The sequence below is a fragment of the Procambarus clarkii genome, chromosome 50, assembly GCF_040958095.1.
Source record: "Procambarus clarkii isolate CNS0578487 chromosome 50, FALCON_Pclarkii_2.0, whole genome shotgun sequence".
NCBI classification, from domain to species: domain Eukaryota; kingdom Metazoa; phylum Arthropoda; class Malacostraca; order Decapoda; family Cambaridae; genus Procambarus; species Procambarus clarkii.
The window spans coordinates 12508930-12532476 of NC_091199.1; the positions used below are offsets into that span (position 1 = coordinate 12508930).

The following is a 23547-nucleotide window of genomic DNA, read 5'->3' on the forward strand; positions in this document are numbered from 1 at the left end:
AGCGGTTATGGTGTGGAAGGAGAATCCACCTCTGAGTCAAGCGGCCTCTCTCTTCTTGGGAATTTCACCCCACTGGGACCGGGTTGTGGTTCACTATCAATTGCTGGTCTTTAGTTTTGCAAAGAACGAGTCTATTGACAACTGCCTTTGTCTGTTTTAGGATGTCCCCTAAAACAAGACAGCAAATTGTCATTAAACATGTTCACACACCGGGTTGTCACTGCTTTATCAAGGTGATGCTTTTCCAAGAATGCAGTCACCTTTTCAAAAATTCCCAACACTTCCCTGATCTCACTGGAAGAGGCAGCATCCTCCCTTACCTCCTCATTCCCTTACTAATGGTGCAAATTGTTGATGAGGCCCTGCCATACTCCCTTGTGAGATCAGTCACACAGACACCACGCTTATGCTTTGCTATAATTTCCTTCTTCAAATCCAAAGTAATTGTCTCTTTCTTCCTCTTGACAACACTATCTTTAGCAAGCAGCTTCTTTGGCAACATCGTGCATTACAAATTGTAGTCACAAAACCACAAAAAAAACAAAGAAAAGCGCAAATAAATGCAGAGGAATGCTTATTGTGTGCAATACAACAACACTGGCGTTGGAGGCGTCCGAGAATATGCGAGAACCCGCGAGATGCTAGGAAGCACCATGTGGTTTTGCTCGTCAATAGACAAATTTGCTTTGAGTGGCTTGCTCGTTACTCGAAATGCTCGTAGATAGAGGCGCTCGTTAATCAAGGTGCCACTGTATTACACTTAGTTCCATGCTAGTTATATTTAACATTTATTTATAATTACAGTATATAGCTCCAGCAATCAGGCCCAGGACCCAAGGACATGGTCATCTTAATTTATTTTTCTATATCTGCTTGGTTTGTGTTGTTATAATGGATGAAAGGTAAGAACTCTTCCCTTTCATCTTGCTCTTTTTTTTCTTACCTGCTTCTCACCTCTTGCTTCACTTCATTATTTGCCTGTACCTTCCTCTCTCCTCTCACATGTCCAACCACTTGGGCTGGATGGTAGAGCAACGCTCTTGCTTCGTGCAGGTCGGCGTTTACCATTCCTTCCCCCTCTGTCCCATCCCAAATCCTTATATCCTGACCCCTTCCAGTGCTATACAGTAGAGCCGTAATGGCTTGGCACTATCCCCCAATAGTTCTTCTCTCACACGACTTGATAGTGGTCCAGGACAGACTGAAATGTCGTTTCTCCATTTTCTGATGTGGTTTGGTCATCATATCTTCAGCCATGTTATTGCGACTCTTCAACCTTTAATGTTGCCTATTAAGTTGAACAGTTTTTCAATATTTTATTCAGAATTGTCCTGATTTATGTCATGTGTAAAAATGTTTTTTATTTGGATTGTGCACATGGAAATGAAGCATTTTCAACCTTTTACGACATCAAAATTAATATATGTTACCACATCCTTCAAATTCTTTAGACAATATGCAGCCATCTTGAGGTTATCTTGAGATGATTTCGGGGCTTTTTTAGTGTCCCCGCGGCCCGGTCCTCGACCAGGCCTCCACCCCCAGGAAGCTGCCCATGACAGCTGACTAACTCCCAGGTACCTATTTACTGCTTGGTAACAGGGGCATTCAGGGTGAAAGAAACTTTGCCCATTTGTTTCTGCCTCGTGCGGGAATCGAACCCGCGCCACAGAATTACGAGTCCTGCGCGCTATCCACCAGGCTACGAGGCCAAGCCATGATGCTGGTCATTGCAATTTCTCAACATTTTCTACTGATCTCTACTGATAACCATGTAGGTTTTATTGTCTACAGAATTCTAAAGTACTGTACAGTACTTGCTATACTTTAATAAATCAGTGGACATAATACAAAGAAAAAAAAAGTTTTATTAGTCATTATAATAAACCAATGCATTTACTCTTACAGGAACAGAAGCAGCTGATGCAGCAGGAATGGGACGTGACTGCTTTTCGAGGAACCGCTGAGTCTTCACCACATCTTTGAGGCCTGGGAACAAGTTGTCATACTGTGCTGGATCTGCCAAACTCTGCCCAATCTTCTCCCCAGCTGCTGCTTTCCACAAGCCCACAACACGAGACATTTCACTTGGTAAATAGGTTCTGCCAAAGATAAATTTATATAATACTTTTGTTCCTAATAATATATTCTTAATAAAGATCCATATAAACTACACACACCTCTCCTATCCTTTCCAATTTCAGAATTGCTTTTAAATACATGGATGTTGAAATACTAAAGAAATTTATCATGACCTTTGAGACCAAAACTGGAATATGCAGCAGTTGTATAATGCCTAAATCTAAAGCAACACCACAAACTGGAAAAGGTGCAAAGACATGCCACTAAGTGGCTCCCAGAACTGAAAGACAAGAGCTATAAGGAGAAGTTAGAGGCATTACATATGCCAAAACTACAAGATGGAAGAAGAGGCAAAATGATTACTATGACCAAAATAGTAATGTGGCTCGACAGAACTGATAAGGTAAAATTCCTGAAACTTAGTACTTCAAGAACAAGAGGTTAGAGATTTAAACTAAACAAAACTGCAGAAGAAATAAGAAAATTCACTTTTGCAAACAGCGGTAGATGGTTGGAACAAGTTAAGTGTGAAAGTGGTGGAGGCCAAAACCGTCAGTAATTTCAAAGTGATTTTAACAGTGCTGGGAAGACCGGACACCATGAGTGTAGCTCTCATCCTGTAACTACACTTGGGTAATTACAGTAAAATGAATGCATGTATTATACCAGCACGGGAATAAACCGTCACATTCCTTTTCATTTCATGTGTGTGGGTAGGATAAATTTATTTTCAGTCATGTTATTGTGACACTATCTGCATAAACTATGTATTTTAATCAATATACAGCATATTTATTTATAATCTATATTTATAATATATAATCAGCATAAACTATGTATTTTAATCAATATACAGCATATTTATTTATAATCTATATTTATAATATATAATCATTATTTATAATCTATCAAGAGAATCACCAGATCTACAAACAGGTCATGCATCATTACCCTGTTCCCACTGGTGTGGGGTGGGGTGGCATCAGTCCCAAGAAAAAAAGTAGAGTACTGCAATTTACTTCAAGATGCTTATAGCATTTAAATATCTTACATTCATTATATAATTGACAAATACAACATATAGCATCACGGAAAACCTAGTACAGTGGAACCTCGAATAACGAATTTAATCCGTTCCGGTACCGTGGTCGTCATGTGAATCATCAATATGACATTCCATGTTTTAAATAATGGAGCAGCCTACCTTATATACACTAAACAAACCTTTATGACTTTCTTTCTTCAAATTTGTTTTTTTTTTTTTATTATTTTTTTTTTTTTATAGCAAAGAGTTCGTTCGGTGTTTGTCAGGTAGGCTGCTCCATTATGACAATCTTTGTACTTCAAATGTGTTCCATTTGTTTTGTATTTTTCATTCCTTTCTCAATACTGGAGCAGCCTACCCGACAAACACTGAACGAACCTATATGACATTTGTCCGTTTTTCAAATTGTTACAACTGTTTTTTTTTAAAGAAACGTGGAGCAGCCTACCTGACAAACACCGAATGAACCTTTTTGACATTGTTTTTTTTTTTAATTTAATTATTTTTCTACAAAAAAGTCAATGCTTTGAAACATCCCAGCATCTTTATTCAAAGAAAAGTAATTTATTTGCATCGTTGGAGGCTTCCGAGAATGTGCGCGACCTCACCATGTGGTAACGTTATTCAAACGAGCGCTCGCCTAACGAGACAAATTGTCGGCGATCAGGGCACTCGTTACCCAAATTGCTCACCATTTGAAGCGGCCGTCACTAGAGGTTCTACTGTACAGTATTGTACTAACATGCTTTTTTATGGGGGTTTAGGCATAAGGCCTTGTACTGGAATTTTCAGAATTTGTGACATCACTTTCTATATGGATCACCTATAATCACTTGATAATTATCTGTACAAACTACAATTGTTTAATAGTCATTATCTAATCTACATAACCACTAATTATCTATACATAAATTACCAATTATACTGTATAACTATAATAGCTTGAGGTGTTGTTAGCAAAAGCAATACGAGTGAAATACAAGTACAGATTTGATGCGAGAAAATATCTATTCACTCCCCCACAGCACATGGCTTCACACAGCCTCTCCATTATCACACCATTTACAACCTTCCCCCAACACTTAACAATTAGGGGTAGAGCACTTCTGATTAATAATTTTAACATGTTAAACATTTACTCAAACTGGTTCCACCTAACAACATTCCAACCACTTATTGTGCACTGGATTGTGCAGGAAGTTCCTGACGGTAGGAAAAATGGGTCATAGTTCGAGAGGATAAGTCAGGTAGGAGTGTTAGGTCGTGTTCCACAGGGATCTGTCTTTGGACCATCACTTTTTAATTTATCTAAATGACCTCCATGAGGTAGTGAGCTCATACATACCAATGATTGTAGATGCTGCAAAGTTAATGAGGAGAGTAATAACTGAAGATGATATCATCCACTTCAGTTATTACATCTTGTTGGATGCTGCAAGAAGACCTTGAAAAACTTCTGGAGGGGGAAGATAAATGACTCCTTGAATTCAGTCCAAGAAAGTGCAAAGTAATGAAAATAGCAAAGGAAGAAGGCAACCTATACATAATGGAAAGCAAATACCAGTACTGTACAAGGAACCATAAGAGAAAATGACCTGGGAATAGACAATCTCAATACTAACACCAGAAGCTCTTGTGAACAGGATAATATCAATATCATATGGAAAATTAGTAAACATGAGAACATCTTAAGAATCTAAACAAGGAGGCTCTCCCAAGCCCGTACACATTGGCTATGCGAGATGATTACTCGAGTATGCAGCACAAGCATGGAACCCATTCCTTATGAAGAATAATAAGAAGCTTGAGAATGTTCAATGGTTTGTAACTTATTAGTACCAGAATTGAGAGGGCTCAGCTACAAGGATATGTTGAAGGAACTCACCCTTACAACCTTAGAGAGAAAAGGGAAGATATTGTCACTACGTATAAGATACTAAGGGGAAATAAAGTGGGTACAGCTTGTTTAATTTAAAAGGCAGTAGGACAAGAAGAAATCAATGGAAGCTGAACATACAACTGAGTCAGATGTAAGGATCTTATTCCCTGTATGAGTGATCAGCAAGTGGAATGCATTGAACAGGTTGTTGAAGCCTAATCCATAACAAAGAAATACATGAAAATATTGATTTTGAAAGAATTAGCACATCAAGTATAAATGGCTAAGTAGAGCAGCATAATATGCTAAGTTCTCACTCGACCACGGTTAGTGATTGGAAGCAATAACAAGTACGCACTATTCACTTAATTCTTTATCTTCCTCACTCCCTTTGTAATAACCACTAATCTCATATCTTCCTCTCCTGCAATTTAAATCACTAATATGCATCTACTCAATATAACCAAACCATTTATACACACTTACCTGAATATTAAGTTCTACATTTGCACCCATCTTGGCATAATATTTTCTTTCCTTATGCATCTTCTTAACACTATAAATGCATCTCGGGTAGTCTACTGTTGCAACTCATCCTCCAAATTAACAGTACAGTTTAATACTAAGTGTAATAAGTACATTTTCTTACAGTCATACATAGTACATAATTGCACTTATGGGGCTGTTACATTTACCTCCCCATCTATTCTCCTCGTTTTCTGTTAAGACACTCAGAATTTTAGGATAAAGTTTTCAAGTTCAATTCACTATACACAATTTTTAAATATCAGGAATTTCTTTTTCAGTTTTATTAAATAGAGATTTTATACAAAATCTGAAAATATCCTGAGTTACTTTACAATTTTTTTATATATTTTAGTTTTGATTTATTAGTTTTATAAAACTGAAATATCAATATAGCTATAGGTTAAGTACTAATTGTAATTAAAAAGCAGTAAAATGCTTATCTTCAAACACTAAGGTTAGGTTATGTTGTGGTTTTCTATTCAGCTTTTCAGGTAAACTCAAATATTCACAATATATTTGACAGTACGGTTTAATACTAAGTGAAAATAAGTACAATTCCTTACTTATATGAATAGTACATAATTGCACTTGTGCTGTTACATTTACCTCCCCATTTTAGGAGGACGGGCCGACTCATAATGGTCTAACTATTATATTTTAAGAATGGAACAATGAGTGGGTTAAGAGTGAGCCAACAGGAGATGAGTCACAATAACGTGGCTGAAGTATGTTGACCAGACCACACACTAGAATTTGAAGGGACGACGACGTTTCGGTCCGTCCTGGACCATTCTCAAGTCGATTGTGACTTGAGAATGATGTGACACAATCGACTTGAGAATGGTCCAGGACGGACCGAAACGTCGTCGTCCCTTCAAATTCTAGTGTGTGGTCTGGTCAACAGTGAGCCAACATTTTGAAACGACCGTTTGCCAAGAACTAAAAATATCTTAATACTTCACAATTGTAACACAAGCACCAAAAATTAAATAGTGTACAAGTTAAATCCACTAACCTTGCAAAAAATGCTGCCTCAGGAACTCTGTTGGTCTTTATGAGTAACTCTAGACATTCCTTAAGATTTCCAGTGAGAAAGTGAGAAAGGAATGCCACATTGTTTCGGCCCTGGCCCTCAGCTTCTTTGCCCACTTCTCGAATTAATGTTGCATTACCTTGAATAAAGAAAAATCATAGAGAGAACCGATAAAGATTTACCAATGTAAAGTATCATGGCTGGCATTGCTAAATTACAATACAATGACCATATTGTATTGTACTTGGTGCATAAATTTATGTACGATTTTATGGAGATACAGATAGCCCAAAAAACGAACAATTAGCTTTATGGCCTAATAAACTTGCGACTACAGTACATAACTACATATATGCCTTTAACTAAAACAGCATCGAATATAATGAAATGCATCTTTCTGAGTAGGCCTCAGTGGCTCTCTGTAGCTAATCACAGTCACATCAGCCCTGGTGAGTCCTTAAAAGCCTACTAGAGACCAAGGCCAAAACCTGGCCCCTCTCACAGAGGTGCACGGAGCAGGGGATTCATGGTCACCCTCAAAAAAACAAAGCCCCAGGAAGATGATGAAGCAAAACAACTTCAAGGTTCACACAGTAAACAATCAATGTAGCAAATAACTCTGCAAATGATCCTCCCAGTAGTTAGGTCATAACCCCCCCTTTCCCTCCTTCCCAGTTATAGCTGGCCATCACTGGGTGGCAGCAACACGGTAGCCATTTTCCCCCCATCAACAACCATCAGTACATTACCTAAGAAAGGTAAACCCTACCCATGGCAGCACCTGGTTGATGAGGCCCAGACACATTATTAACAAGTGGCCAGGACCCTGTAAGATCTCTAAAACCCCCCAAGCCTGGATACCACCTTTAGACAACAGAAAATAGAGCAGGCAAAACTACAAACTTCTGATCATGGGCCCTGAGGGTAGACCACAGGCAAGCTAGATTTCAAGACGCTGTGGACGATCTGAAACAACGAAGCCTTGGGACATGTGCACCCCTCCCCCAGCTGAACAACCCAAGAATCAATAACTAAAGGACCTCTCCAAAAACCTACCATTGCATTCTTAGCCAGAAAAATAGAAGACTGCAAGTAAAGAAACTCCCTGCCAGAACCAGAACAACAAAAACAAAGCTTTGAAAAAGGAATTAAGGACCGAAAGGACAACAAAAAGCCGAGGAGAAAGAAAACATGCACTCAATCCAGAGACCAAGACGGCTCTGGGGAAGAATATGCAGGCCAGATGGAAAAAAATCACAAAATAGGTCCAAGGAAGAATTAAAGCTAAAAGCCATCCAAGCCAAATCTGACAAAGCTGAATGATAAAAGGCGACAGTGTTCAGTACAAGATGCCGATCAACAAACAACCAGGACAAAAAGGAAAGGACCACCGAACCCAAAAAGGACAATAAATGAAGAGAATATGTACCAGGAAACCTTAAATACTGCAACTGTGATGAAAGTTGCAGGTGGGAGAAAACTCAACCACCTGCACACTACACAGATGGCAACAGACCAGTCAAACTCTCCACACTAAGATTCGGGAACCTCCAGCCAGCAAAAAGTCTCTGAATTCATCTGTTTAAAGAGGCAGAGCCATGGAAAGATGCCCGGGTTCAGACACAAGCCAGAAGAGCTGGAAACATGGACCTGATCATTCTTCCCACTGAAAACGGCCCTGACAGGTTGAAAAGCCCTTTCGGATTTACTTGCCCTTCATTGTGGTTTACAGCATTAATCTGATTAGCATCATAGATCATTTCATGCATAGTTAGGCTTTTATCTACCACAGATCCTCCCAAGGTCGAACAACTGACTACAGGATACAACCCCACAAGTCGACTTACTCATGGTTACCCATTTACTTATAGGTTAACAGTCATTAGGCAATAGGAAACATGGCCAATCATTACTGTCCAGCCCGGGATTCAAACCTGGAAATCCCAAGTGTGAGTTGAGAATGGACCCAATTGCACTACTGATAAAGTGATCACTCCAAGAAAGTTGTTTGACTGGGCAAAAGACAATATCAAGAACATGAACTTTGCGCAGGTCAACAAGTAGTAATGGAAAATAAAGTTGCTATACAAACAACAAAGATGCTAGGCCAGTACTGCACATGGAATTCGAGCATTTCAGGCTTTCATACCAGGATCAAGAAATGAATTAATAATAGAGATTTTCTACAGAAATAACTAGTGAAGTGCAGCAAATAAATATCCCACATGAAACTGTCTTTAGAAGAAATAAAAGGTTTTTGTGATACATCTATAATGATGCCTGGTAGTTAGGTTGTGCCGTAAATGTGAATGCATCATCATAGGTGGTTTTGATAAGTTTTCTACATCCCAATAAACCATCCTCATTTTGTGTATCCTCACCAGCCAGACATATTGAACATTCTGAGTGAACAAATTCTCATTATCCACATACTGCAATTAGGCAAACTTGCAAATCACATTAACTGTTGCAAACACTTAAAAGCTCACAAGCACTGCAGAGAAGGCACTAACTTGACATGATTGTAACTTTACCCCAGTTGTACACGACATATTTCATTCTCCGATGAGGTAATTTCCACAAACTAGTGCTAATGTACAAATCCACAAGGGCCTGTTTGAATTTACACACAGGATGTTCCCAGACACACCTTAGTCAACTGTACCAACTCATCCTAACCCCCCTTCCTTGTGGATTTGTTCATTTGATACATCACACTATTGTGATTGTGTGTATGAGTGCTAATGTATTTCATTGAATGTAAGGTATGCTATTTTCATATTTTTTCTTTTACTCCTTTTCCCAAAGCCATCCCAAAATGAAATTTATAACAGTGTTAATGCATTTAATTGTGCAACATTTCCCTCAAAATGTTAAAGATACTTTTTTTTGTATATTCAAGGTCCAAGGTCACATGTGATCTTAAAATTCAAAAATTAAATATTTAATGTAAAAAATTTTTAATGAAAATTCTTCCTTAGCTTCAAAACAAGCATACTATGAACTTTCTACCTCAGTTAGAAGGAAAGTTATGAACATCTTTTGTCAAGCTTGTAAATTATTATACTTTTCACATTGGCAATCCTGCTGTATGATCATCATGCACAGAGTGCAAAAATTTAGCATATTGATTAAAGTTACATCATGCCCACTACCATCCTACCAAATTTCATGAAAATCTGAGATGATTGTGTTGAAAAGTCCACTTCTTTCTGATGATTTGTAACAATAACAAATCCAAATGAAACACACAACTTACCAGAGGCTGTAGCTTGTAACAATAATCCTGGGTAATCATGAGCACGAAGAAGGCAAGTCTGTGCAGTTTGTAAATCACCTCGCTGCTGGGCCAGGTCTGCCACTAGTCGCCACTTATGCTCCGAGCCTGCTTCTATTGCCAGCTGATGACACACGTCTAATTCACCCAAACTCAAGGCTAGATCAAATCTGCAAACACACATATTAATTGACATTTATCCATAAAAATTGTGTGGAGGTAACATACATTAATAAAGTTCTGAAAAACAAATGATCATTAATTCATTACTCTCCTTCCTACTTGCACTGGGTGAGTAGGTATCAGTCCAAAAGAAAAAGGTTAGCAGTACAGTATGCAGGTGCAATCATACACTGAAGTCCATTGTACATACAGTGGAACCTCCACTTACGATGGTAATCTGTTCCCAGAGACGTATCGTAAGTCGAAACGAATTTTCCCATAAGAAATAATGGGAACTGAATTAATCCGTTCCACACTCCAAAAAATTAACTTCAAAGTAAATTTTATACCTAACTCACCCAAATCTTTAGTACATACTGAAGTATGTACAAGCTATTGCTTACCTTTATTGATTACTCTTGTTGGCATATGGAAGATTGTGAAAAGACGGAGAGGTATTAGTGTCTGGAAGGAGAGTTCCCTTCCATAACAACATCAGGAAGTGGTTGTTTTTCTTTATTCAAATTTTTTCAATTTTTTTTTAATTTTAATTTTTTTTTAATTTTTATAGAAAATGGAGCAGCCTACCTGACATTCCATGAAAGAACCTTCTAGACTTTTTTCAAATTTTTCATTTTTTTTATTTTTTTTTATTTTTTTAATTTTATATATATTTTTTTTTTCATTTTTTTATATTTTTTTTATAGAAAATGGGCCAGCCTACCTGACATCCACTGAACGAACCTTTTAGACACTTTTTTTCAATTTTTTTTAATGTTTGTCTGTAGGGATACATTACAGTGTCATTGAAAAGGTTAAGGCAACGGCCTACTGCAACTTGATTTGGGCGAGTCGTTTCAGCAAAAGTTTGCAGTTCTTCCCATGCTGCTGCACACATTTTCATAATAAATGAGGAAGGGACATCCTCTACATCAACAACCCTCATACCATTTCATGTTTATGAATGATCTCTTCTTTTTCCTCTGTGGTTATAATCACGTGTTTTCTTAGGTTGAATCTTACCACCGACATTCTTGGGACCCATGGCATGATACATAATTACTTTTATGTTCAAAAAACAAAAAATCACCAAAATAATGGAATCGCTTACAAACGTGATCGTCACTAAGAGGGCGGCTCTGGTAAACTGAGGCAGGTCTGCCCGCGTGACCAGGAACCATGTGCTTGGTCGACCCGAACACGAATCAACGAATATTGTTAGTCGAGTCACATTTTCTGACCAAATTTGTATCGTAACTTGAAATTATCGTAAGTCGGGGCAATCATAAGTCAAAGTGTCACAATGCGTAATCATGCAAATCGAGAAAACCAATCATATTTGTGCTATGTCATCAATGACTAAGTTAATAAACAACCAACTGCTTACTTGTGCTCTGGGTCTGTAGATACAGCAAGAGCTTGTTTCTTGAAACCTTGCTTTTCCAAGAAATGAGCCACACGTGTTCGGTGAGCAGGAGGTATTGTGGAAAGTACACGATCAGCAGTATCAAAGTCACGTCGCATAACGGCAGTCTGGTACTCCAGAACAGACACCAGTAATTCGTAGGACACAACATTTAGCTCTTTGTCACCAAGATACAATCTGTTGTCTTTAGGAATGTAGCCAATTAGGTACAAAGTCCTGTGAAAAAAAATAAACAAGTTATTGGAAGAAAGAATGCATTAGAGTAATAATTTCACATTACTTAGTATGGTACAGTATCTAAATTTCACAATGTAGACATACATTATTAAATTAACAAACAATACAAATAACATCTTACCTATCCAGATGAGCTATTGTAACAATCTCACCACCAACATAATAATTTAGTCTGTTCACCGAGTTGGTGTAAATAAAACAGTCGCCAACCCACTTCCCTGTCTTCACAATTTCTTGAACCTACAAAAAAAAAAAAAATTATTATTAGTACTCACCTAGTTGTACTCAGTATTCAGGAGAAATGAGCAACACACTCCAGCATTAATCTGCAGTAGCACCTCACTGCTTCATAAGACAAAAAACTAGGAACCTCGCTAGGAGACTATTCCATAGTCACTAATAAGTATGCAGTCAGTCTTAGAATGGAGCTATCGTGCTTATCTTTCACCTATTCATGATACTGTCATTTATAGTTATGGTTACCAAATTAGGGACCGATTCTGAAAACTCAAAACTTACCTCACCAACAAGATCAAATGCATCTTCAATACCATCCTCTGTCAGGCCTTCTTTATTTTCTCTTGCATTTGTAACAGCATCAGCACAGTATCTGTTGATGAGGGGTATACCTTATTCTCTTTAGAATAGAGTGTATCAACATTTACACTATTTGTTACAAACCAACAATGCAATATTCATTATCTTACCATTATTCTAATCCTTCCATACAACAGGTCAGTAGAGTAACCTTTATCCACACCCCCAATCTAGCCAAATTTACTATAATTAAAAAATTATATTGATTGCCTCCTTAATATTTACCCTTCCATTACAGAGTCACTAAAAGAAGCATATGTGATATTTCACACTGGCTTAATAACTGCATTTTAATTTCAATTGATTAATTAAATCACTAAAGCCTGTAACAATTAACAAGTAGAGAAACACCATTACTTGAGAATGAAGTAGTTTTCATCCGTAGCAATGCAGACGTAATCACCATTTTCCGACCAAAATACTTGGCGAGGCTGGGTCTCAATCCGTCGCACCAGTTCTTGAGTTTCCCAATCATAAAATGCAAGACCTGTTGTGCTGGAGCGACATCCCAGAAGATAGCCACCATATATAGCTGCCAATGTGAACAAATAACATGCACATTACAAACAAGTGGTGCCTTCAGTTGTACAAGACAACTTTTATGAAAAACATTAAAATGAATACCACAGTATTAATTGCTGTAACAGTTCCTGTCTTTCCTTGGCTGCTACATTATATGGAGGACAAGGTCCTCTTTGAGGTGGGGTAAAAGATACTCCTCGAGGGAAGGGAAAAGTCCTCCCTAGAGGATGAGGAGAAGAAAGGGTCCTCTTTGTTGGGGGAGGGGGAGAATTTTCATTTCACAAACCTTTGCATGTTTTAAATAAAAACTGTTGCCCATATGATATATAGCTACTTGTAGTGAATATTTTTGTTAGGAAGAAAGTAAAGTACAAGTAAAGTGGGTAAACTTCCAAATCTACTTAAACATGAATGTTACACCTTATTGGATCACCAATAAGATTCAATGATATTTAAGAAATTTCCCCTCAAATCACATTAAAAATCAATCCCCAGGATTGAATTGCACTCATTTTTCCCCATTCTACACCCATCTTGTAGAATGGACAATCACCTTATAGTTTCCTCAACATTTTACACCTCCATTCTTTCAAGAACTACAGTATCTGTATATTTATTTTAAACCCATTTTTGTGTTCCCTACTCCCCAAGATTTATACAAAAAATACAATTTACCTTTTGCAATGCAACTCTAAAAACGGTTATCAAGCAGCTGTTATACAACCACTGACAATTTAAATACCATAAGTAGAACGATTGTGTACATGATTAAGATACATAATATATAGTAACATCCATTTTATGATGGAATCCTTACGGATTATCAACTTACACTAATGCAAAACAAATCTGTTACACTAAGTTTTATCTAACAAGCAAAGTTATGCACTATCAATACCAGAATCTTGTAGTGCCACTCCACACACCACCTGTATACCAAATCGCAGTTGGCCTGTTAACTAAATCTACTGTCAAAGAGGAAACCAGACAAAATCAGATAAGCTTAATTAAATGTCCTCCAATCTCCCATTCTGCCTCCTGCATCTCAACCTGCTTCATAGGCATGTAGCAGCCCCAACCTGTCCACCTCTTGGTAGTGCAATCTGTCTCATCTGCTATATTACAGGAATAGGGAAGAAAGCTGGGAACCCATTTTCCATAAATTTCTTCCTATTTCAGACAGTTTCCCTTTGTTATATCTTAAAACTTATGTTATTTTTATTATATTTCTGACTCTTAATTTTAATTAGTGTTATTTCCATATTCTCTCCATGGAAGTGGGAAATGAGATAATGATAATGTACCAACAATTGAAAAGTATGACAATGTGGGTCTGAAGACTGCAATTACCAATAGCCTGACTGACAAGGCAGCCACCAGGGAAGCATTTCCTTGGGCCAGGCTGTGAATAGGGCCAAATACTGAAACCAGTCACAGATAAAACACAGGTATAATTACTATAATTACCTTCACACCCAAAGTCTGGCTTGAAAGACTTTTTCTCCTTGAAGTTTTTGAAGAGTTTGACACTAAAGTTGGACTCTCTAATGGCATATTCAGAAGAATCCAGTGCCCACACAAATTCCAGGGCAGGACCAAATGCCTTATTTCTCAGAGCCATAGCAGTGTAGATGATATACTCTCCATCACCACACACCACCACAAACCTGTTTTATATAGGGTGATATTATTCATAGGCAACAATCTTTAATATCAACATGTTAACATAACTATTCTCAACGTTACTGAAATGACCCGTGAAGTAATGTAACCTTGTTAAGTAATGTTCTGTATAGGAAGCCGACTCATGACATTATATATCCTTAAAATAGAGTCCTTAACATTTTAACTGCAGGTACTAGTTTCACAAATGACATCTTGTAAAGATCAAATTAGAAAAATAATTATAAATTTGCATAGTCAATCAAATATTGGCATATAATGTATGCCAATATTTGATATTTATGCCATGATTGCCATGATTGGCATATACTGTACCTACTTAAAACAATTAGTAGTTTCAACTAATAAAAGATGTAATATTAAACTTGAAAAAAGACAGTTTAAACAATTACATTTGTCAGTTTCAGTCAGTTTCAAGTATTCTCATTTGCTTGGAGTCACACCCTTGAGAAATAAGTCTAGAGGCTGTAGCATGAGAAATATATGTTATTCAAGTGAAAACCCTATGCTGCAGTACTGTCAGGCCATCTTGGTAAATATTCATTAAAACTGTCAGTAGAGGAATGAAGAAAAAATTAAGGGTATGAATGATATCTCCTCTAAAGTTGCTGGGAATGAGTCTTTATTAATTTTTCCATACGGGTGCAACATTAGAAGTACAGTATGTACTCCATACTGTGAGCAAACTACTGAATTTACCTTGAAACAAATTTATATGGTTGGTGTAAAAAGAAGAAAAATCCCAAGATTTTCAAGCAACACCTATTTCTAGCAGGTTCTAATGGCCATCGTAGTATCAATATATATATATATACTGTATTAGCATCGGCGATAGTTTGTGATTGCATTTGTCACTAGTAGACAATGGGATGCATTCTACATAATTTCAGGGCATTGTTAATGTCAATTAAATTTCAAGTTTACTGTTTATTACTACAAATAAAAAATAAATTGCAATTAGATAATTGGTAATTCTGAAGATTTATCCTAAAATATAATAACTACATAAAGTGAAGGTAAATTTTTGAGTCCAAACTACAACAGGTTATCTTTTTGTTCACTCCACTGCCCTCATTTGTGATGAGCTCATCCTCAAGTTAGTCTAACACATTCTAGCCACTATTTCATTAAGAAATACAAAGCAAATTATTTAAAAATCCAAATAGTACTTTGAAAATCCAACAGGAAAAATATGTTTTGAACACTTGTTTCTCCCAACAAGTGACTACCCTGTACTTACACACAGTACCGTATCGTCCAACAACATTTACTTTCATTTTTCATGCAAGTGGTCTTTTGGCCACAATGGGCCTGAACCAATCTCATTCCAATACGTGTCAAACCTTCACTTGAAAAAATCCAGTGACCAAGTTTATAATGTTATTCAATAATTTATTCCATAAATTAACATTTCAAAATCTGTATTTTTCAAAGACTTCTCAGAATCTAAACTTATCCAATGTGTACAAGTTGATTCATGTTTTGTTTTTGTTTAATATCTAATGTCTCGTTTATTATACCCATTTATCCATTTATATACAGTATATTTGATTGATTTCTTTATTATGCACTCCATACCCATCCCAATCTTCACGAGTTTTTAATTCCTGGGAATAACTGTCAATCTGGTGACCTCCACTTGCAACTGTCTCACTCAAAAGTACAGAAACTCCATTTATGTTAATCCTGTTACTTTTGAAATAACCATACCCTTATCCAACTCGGAATAGCTTCCCAATATTATGTTCCCCTACCTTTCATTAGACACAGTACCAATGACTTTGTTGAAGTCAATTAAGACTGTCCCAGTGCAAGACTGTCCCAGTAGGTTACACAATATGATTAAAAAAATGTCAAGTCCTAAAGTAATGTTAAAAACAGTTCATACCTTCCATTAGGATTATGTGCAATGGTTTGAGGATATATATCGCATGCACCTAGATCCTTAACTGCTAGAGGCAGTCGTTCTCCATCCTGGGCTTCTGCATCGCCCATAGCCTTTAGATTTGCCTGCTGGATCTCAGAATGGCGAGCCCAAACAATCTTGCCACTAACATCCATTGACATGGCTGGTTCTTCACGTCCGAGCTGCAAGTTTGCAGGAGCCCAATATTACGAGAAAATATTTCATTACGATAGCGGTGATTATAGTCTAAATCTCAAATGTGTTCGGTCTCGAATGAGCTGGTCACTACTTTATTGATGATCATAAACCACCATACAGTACTGAACGTAAATATCAAATAGTGCACAAATTAAAAACTTAAGAAAAATACTGTAATCACATTTCCACTTATTTGTATAAGCTTACAATAAAACTATAATTGGTCATCTTACCTTCACCATTACACTTCCCTCATCATAACCAAAGCAAACATTATTGGATCCTTTTAGAGCACAGATACACCACACTCGGTCCAAGCCATAGTTGAGGGTGTTCTCCAGGCGGTAAGTGTTGGCATGCCACACTCTCACTGTGCAGTCCTCGGAACCCGTCAGGATAATGGGCAGCTCCGGGTGAAATGACACTGGTTAAAAAAAGGATTTTTTAATTAACCAACAATTCCTTTTTCCACTTACATAATGCACTTCAACTGTCATTAACACTTCCATATTTCCCAGCATTGGCTCCCATTTGTCACACACACCTTCCCATATTGTCAGTCCACCACTGATTATTTAAAAAAGTAAATGCCTGAACTAAATAAATTTTTTGTATTGCTATACTTTATTAATACAGGGATTAGTTTTTTCTTTTTCTAGTACCAAGAATAGCACATCACAGGAGATGAATGATGAAGCACTATTAGCAATCTTAATATCTTTGAGTACACATCCGTTATAGTATGCCCAGTATAGACTTATAAAGCACAATAGCTGTCCTCTGAATGCACATTTATTAGAAAAGGAACCAGTTTTTTCAATTTTGTAGCTTAATTACTGTACAGTACATACAACAGGTATAATTATGACTAACAAATGTAAACTTGCCTGATGAAACATTCTGCGAGTGTCCCTCCAGTGTCTGCACACACGTCTTGTTTTGGTAATCCCAGATCTTGACAAGACTGTCATCTGCACCGGAGATGAGGTATGGCTTGTCACCGCCATGATAATAATCAACACAGTTTACTCCTCTCTGATGACCCTCAAGAGTAAAGTTGGGCTGCGATGAGCCTAGCTGCCACACCTAAGGAAATTGAAATCAAATCAAGAAATGCAGTACAGTACCTACATACACGTAATCTATGCGTGTGCCCAAGTAATTGACTAAATGTAGTTACAGGATGAGAGCTGCACTCATTGTGTCCCATCTTCCCAGTCATATGACTTTGAAACTACAAACTGTTTTGACATACACCACCACCTTAAACTTATTTCAACGATCTACCCCCATTTGTAAAAAGAGAACATTATTTTTTTCAGCAGCTTTGTTTCCATAGCTTGAGTCTTTGACCTCTTGTTCTTGAAGATGCCATTTTCATTATTTGTTGTCATGTAGTGTAATGACAAATTTAATTCCTTTAGCCTCTCCTCATGGCGCTTCTTTTTCACTTTCTGAAGCCATTTAGTTGCATGTCTTGGCACTTTTTCCAATATATTGATGTGGTTCTTGAGATATGGGCACCATTCAATCACTGCACATTCTGATTTTGGTCTCACGAAGATTGTGAACAATTTCTAATATTTCACCACCTACCACTTTACCTGCCCAACCACTTGGGCTGGGCAGTAGGGCAACGGCAGAGCTTCATGCAGGTCGGCGTTCAATCCCCAACTGTCTCAGAGGCTGGCCACCATTCTTTTGCCCCATTCCATCCCAAATCCTTATCCTGATCCTGTCCATGTGCTATACTGTACATTGTAGTCGTAATGGTTTGGCCCTTTCTCCCAATAGTTCCCTTCCCACCCATTTATTTAAAGACTGATTCTGAAGTTGAAAAGCATAGCATAGGCTCCTCGCAGTCTTTTTCTGTGGTCCTCAGGTGACAGTTCTTATTTAGAACCACTCCTAGATCTCTCTATTACGAGTTTTTCAAAACCTTTTCACAAATTTTGTGTTGTGTGGAGCCTATTTTCTCCTACTCCACATTCCATAATGTGGCATTTATTCACATTAAATACCATCAGTCAAGCATTGCTTCATAAAAAAATTTTGGCCAGGTCACCTCGAAGGGCATGGCAATCATTTAATAAGTTAGTGGATACCTAACTGGACCAGGAAGGAGAAGAATGAATGATGGAGCAGAAAGGCTTTCACATGAAGGCATGATTTATCAGTGGAGGAATACATCCTGGGGAAAAATGGCTAAGAAAACTTGAGCACATCTGACAAGGTTGTTCACCCACTCAACCCTGTCCTGATGACAAAGGAGGAAGAGGGGAGGGAGGCGCCTACATGTTAAGTTGGATGTGAAAGAGGGAACCAAGTTAGCAAACAAACCTTTTAAGTACAGCATAAACAATAACTTTTTTATTGAATACTTTTTCTTACATCTTGTTCACAATTAATATAATTAATGTTAACACTGATCAGTAAGTGGTTCAATATTTTTTTAATGCGTACTGTACCTCGTATTAAATTTCTGAGAAGTGCATATTAACCTGAATTATACTATGAAAACACAGGCCAATAATAATTTTTGAAAGTAAAAAAAAAAAAATATGTTACACCATAACTGAAAATAGACAAAGTAGTACATCTTACAATTTTCAAAAATACATACTGATTAATTCCTGCCTAATACATTACTAACACACACTACCACTTCATGCTTTTACAGTATGGTCAGAGCACTAGTACCACACACACCTGACATTCTTCAATGTCCACGTCTCTCTCTCTTACATTCTTATGGTTTTCATTATTATTAATTCTTCGTTTTTGACACACTCCCTCTCAATCTCATCCCCCCTCCCATCCCCAATCTCTCTCTCCCTCTCATCTCAAGATAACCCCCCCCCCCCATTCTCTCAATCTACATACTTCCCTTAATCCCTCCCCCCACCCATCTATCTCCAATTTTTATTCTGCCATTCATTCTTATATAATGCCTTGACACTCCAATAGTTGCTTGAAATTTACCTTAACAGTACGGTCCAGTGATGCAGAAGCAAAAGTGTTGTTGTCCTTGGGATTGATGACAATCTGCATGACATAATGTGAATGTCCTTCAAACACTTGCTGACAAGACCACTTCTTGTCCCAATTCCACAGCTTTATTGTCATGTCATCTGAAGGAAGTCAATTTATTAAAACATGAACACAAATATATGCACACACGCACACACAAGGAGAATTCACCTTAGCAACTTACTACAGATTATTTTCCAGACACCTTTACAAATGGGAAATCTTGAGAAGCATATAGGAAAAGGCAAATATCCTTATTTATTAAAATGCTAACAGAGGACTCATTCAAATGTAGACCAGCACCACTGCCAAGTGAGGTAATTAAATGGGTGGAATTTCTTAAAAGAAATTACATGATAAGAAAGGCAATGTGGTTTGCAAATTGGAAGGGAAGAGTGTTAACAAATTTAACTAGTTTTATGATAGTGACAAAAAGTATGTTGTCAAACAGACTGCATCTATCTGGACCTATAAAAGGAATAAATCTTCAAAGTCCTACACAAGAGAGGCTGTTCTGGAAGTTAAAATACTTAGGTAGACCACCATCATAGATGGACAATTTCCTAATGAACGAAGTGATCAAGTAACAAATCAATAAAAGTGCCATTAACAAAGCCACAAGAGTCAATCCTAGTGCACATAATGGTCATTGACAATAAATGATTTAGCAAAATTGCCATTTTTTACTTTCCAATATCAGGGACATACCATATTTGTGCTCTGTTTTCAGCATTTGCAAAAGTGTGTAGATCACTAGATCAGAAAAACAAGCATTCAATGTGTTAGTTGTATTGTGATTGTGTACACACTGAATTCTAGGAGCTTTTTTTCCTTTTAAATACTGAACTATATTAAACATCACCTCACACAGCAACATGGCTTCAGTATACCACGCACTTCACTAAGTCTAGCCACTCGACCACAGCATACTGCTATTATCATAATATTCCTGTTAAAGACTGACCAAACTGGTGTGCATTTACATTGATAGTATAAAATAACTTAATTGTTTATGATCAAAATAATTATTTAAACATTTACTATACTGTACTTAAACAATATTCAAATTTAAATTTAATTATTTTAAGCTAGTAGGCCTTATCTTTATTTTGCAAACAAATAAACTGTCCTCCTGAAAATATACAGTATTTAATATTGCACAATGAAATCACAAGAAAGTGATAAATCTGATAAAATATTTAGGCTATATAATATGACTGAACCCTCATATTGTACCTAAACTGGAGTGTTCAAGTATTTGAGTTCAACCCCATCGTGTGGCCACAACATTTTCTCATTTAACGTTAACTTCATCGACCGATGATTATCCTTCCTTTAAATCCTGTGCTTTTTTAATGATACAATTTCTTCTTTTTCCAAGTTTGTGGACAGGCACCAGTCTGTGGGCCACTACTGAGTAGCAATGACTAAGATGACTTAAGCCATAGAAAATTACCCAGACAAAATATAGCAAGTATACCTGTCGATTTTGAGGATCAACATCCTCGCAGCCCGATCTCTATTCAGGCTCCCTGGTCGGTCTGGTCAACCAGGCCGTTACAGCAGATACAGCTGCTTGCAGCCCAATGAATGACACAGCCTGGTTGATCAGGTATCCTTTGAAGGTGTTTAATAAAGTTCCCTTTTGAACACGGCAAGAGGACAGCTAGTTATGCCCCGAATGATTAAAGGGAGAGCTGAAAAGTCTCAGGCCTTAGATGTTGTTAGAGTTCTCACTGAGCATAAATCCGCTTTTCTATGGTGCTATTCTGCACATCCTGCCATGCCTTCTAGTCTCATATGGTGTTATTTCTGTGCAGATTTAGAACCAGTATTCCTAGTACTATTTTCTAAGTGTCAATTACTGTATTATGCATCTCTCCCACCCACAATCTCAGGAAAACACGTTTAAAATTTTCAAGCAGTCTAAATACTTTAGATGTTTTATCAAGTGTATTCCAGCAGTAAAAGATCTTTACACACACTCGTCAGCAATTTCTCCAGAATGCACAGTACAAATGACTAAATACAATGAAGGATATATATCACATTGTGGTCCAGATAACTGAAAACAGACATTACGCATCCTACAAATTATGTAAAATGATTCTTAGAAACTGAGATTGAATTTTATGAGGCAGTACTGAATAGTGAACTGGTACCAGAGGACCACATTACTGCAAATAACAGGAACCAACAATACTAAGGCCAATTTCAGAATTGCCTTGAGAATCAGATGGTAAAATTCTACATCTGATATCCTAAAATAGACTATACAGCAATTGTAGGGTACCCATCTCAATAATACAGTATATTAATAAATTTAAAAGCATGCAAAGACATGCTATTATATGGCTTCTTGACCTAAATCAATGAAGGCATTAAATATGTTAAATTAATAAAGAGGAGATATGATAGTGAATGGTTCTAGAAAAATTATGCTCCTCTGCATAGAGGTAGAATTAATCAAATGAATGAAAAGTATGCAAAAGCCATCAGAAGCTTTAAAACTTTATATAACAATGACTAGGGAAGACAGACCATCAGGAATACTGCACATCCTGTATTTACACTATTTAGTTAGGATGTGTTACATCACATGAGAATTGTTAGCAAGAGATGATACCGTGTGTAGATTTGCCTATAACACCTTAAAAAGAATTATAACACCTTAAAGAGAATTATCCCCATTTTCATGTGAATAAACATTTTTGCTTTTTGTTTAATAAATTAGATATTAAGCACACATTTTCAGGAAATTCTCTCTCACTCATATTGCAAACTTTTGTCATATCAGTCACAAAGGATCATCCGCCATATAATTAGCCGTCAATAAATTTGACGAACAGAAATCCGATTTCCTGCACTACCAGGTAGAGATCAGATACGACCTTTATCTGCCAAGATCTCCTCAAGATCCTGTGTCACTGCTCTAGGCATTTGATCTTGTTGATAGCTGTTGTGAGCACTTGGCATTCCTGCCCAGCTGAACTGCATAACTCAGTATTCCAAGTTTAAAGTAATCATTGACAATCTTCTGATTGCTTATGCTCTCAAAATAAAGAAAATGGTTATTATGTCCTTCAATCTTTGCTTTCATCTTTACCCAAAACAGCTTAGGGAAAATATCTTGAAGGTACTTGAAGGCTGTCGACTCCTTGGTTATGGCTATGACTTTTCTTATATTGGCAGCCTTCAGGTACAGGTACCATAAAAGATGTCTTCACTAAGCTGTCTTAGGATAAGGAAAAAGCAAATGTTTGCAAGGAAATGGCCATTTTTGTACTTTACAGGCATAATCAATTGGAAAATAACACTACCCAAGAAAAATAAAATCACGATGTTATTAGTGTATTATGTAACATGTTATCTGTGGTCACGAGACCTAGAACTTACTTCAAAGCACAGAAGAATAGTTGTCTGAATGAAGTTTTATTTAGCTGGTCTTTGTGAACCCTTGTACAAACCTTAACCTGATCTTCCTTTGTCTGATAAACTAATGTATTCTAACCAAATCTTGCCAGTTTATCATATACAACTAAACAAGCACACATCTTCACCCACTTTGATAATACTTGCATTCTAAGATACAATTTTCTCCTATTCAGATTAAACTGCAGCAACATAAATATGCACTTACCACTGCAAGTCAAGATGAATGGCTGAGTTGGATGAACAGCAATACATCTAACATAGTCCGAGTGAGCCTCAAACTGGTGAACACGTTCAAGTGTGTTGTAATTGAACACACGTACTTGCATATCATCTGAGCCAGTCACGACCCAATTTTTGCGAGCCACAAATTTTGATGCTCTGACTGGAAGATCACATACCTTAAAAAAAAATTATTTTATATTTTATTAAAATTAGGATAACTAACAAATATAGCTAACTATAAATAATATATATGGTCAGTAACTTTGTATTCAAACAAGTCGGGGT

The 23547-nt window shown here is 37.1% G+C and overlaps 1 protein-coding gene across 14 annotated transcripts in view; it reads right to left on the reverse strand.

Annotated features, from left to right (window-relative positions):
* beta'COP (coatomer subunit beta') overlaps window positions 1-23547 on the reverse strand; it is a 42791-nt gene that overhangs the window by 16987 nt on the left and 2257 nt on the right. For all 14 annotated transcript variants that reach the window (XM_069303569.1, XM_069303567.1, XM_069303563.1 and 11 more), the window contains exons 3-15: window positions 23246-23438; window positions 19558-19706; window positions 17463-17661; window positions 16809-16999; window positions 16360-16559; window positions 14256-14455; window positions 12624-12798; window positions 12189-12279; window positions 11791-11909; window positions 11394-11648; window positions 9827-10014; window positions 6550-6706; window positions 1907-2102 (exon numbers count right to left, since the gene is read on the reverse strand). In XM_069303569.1, coding sequence (XP_069159670.1) covers window positions 1907-2102; window positions 6550-6706; window positions 9827-10014; window positions 11394-11648; window positions 11791-11909; window positions 12189-12279; window positions 12624-12798; window positions 14256-14455; window positions 16360-16559; window positions 16809-16999; window positions 17463-17661; window positions 19558-19706; window positions 23246-23438 — 2313 coding nt within the window. The remainder of the gene's footprint in view (window positions 1-1906; window positions 2103-6549; window positions 6707-9826; window positions 10015-11393; window positions 11649-11790; window positions 11910-12188; window positions 12280-12623; window positions 12799-14255; window positions 14456-16359; window positions 16560-16808; window positions 17000-17462; window positions 17662-19557; window positions 19707-23245; window positions 23439-23547) is intronic.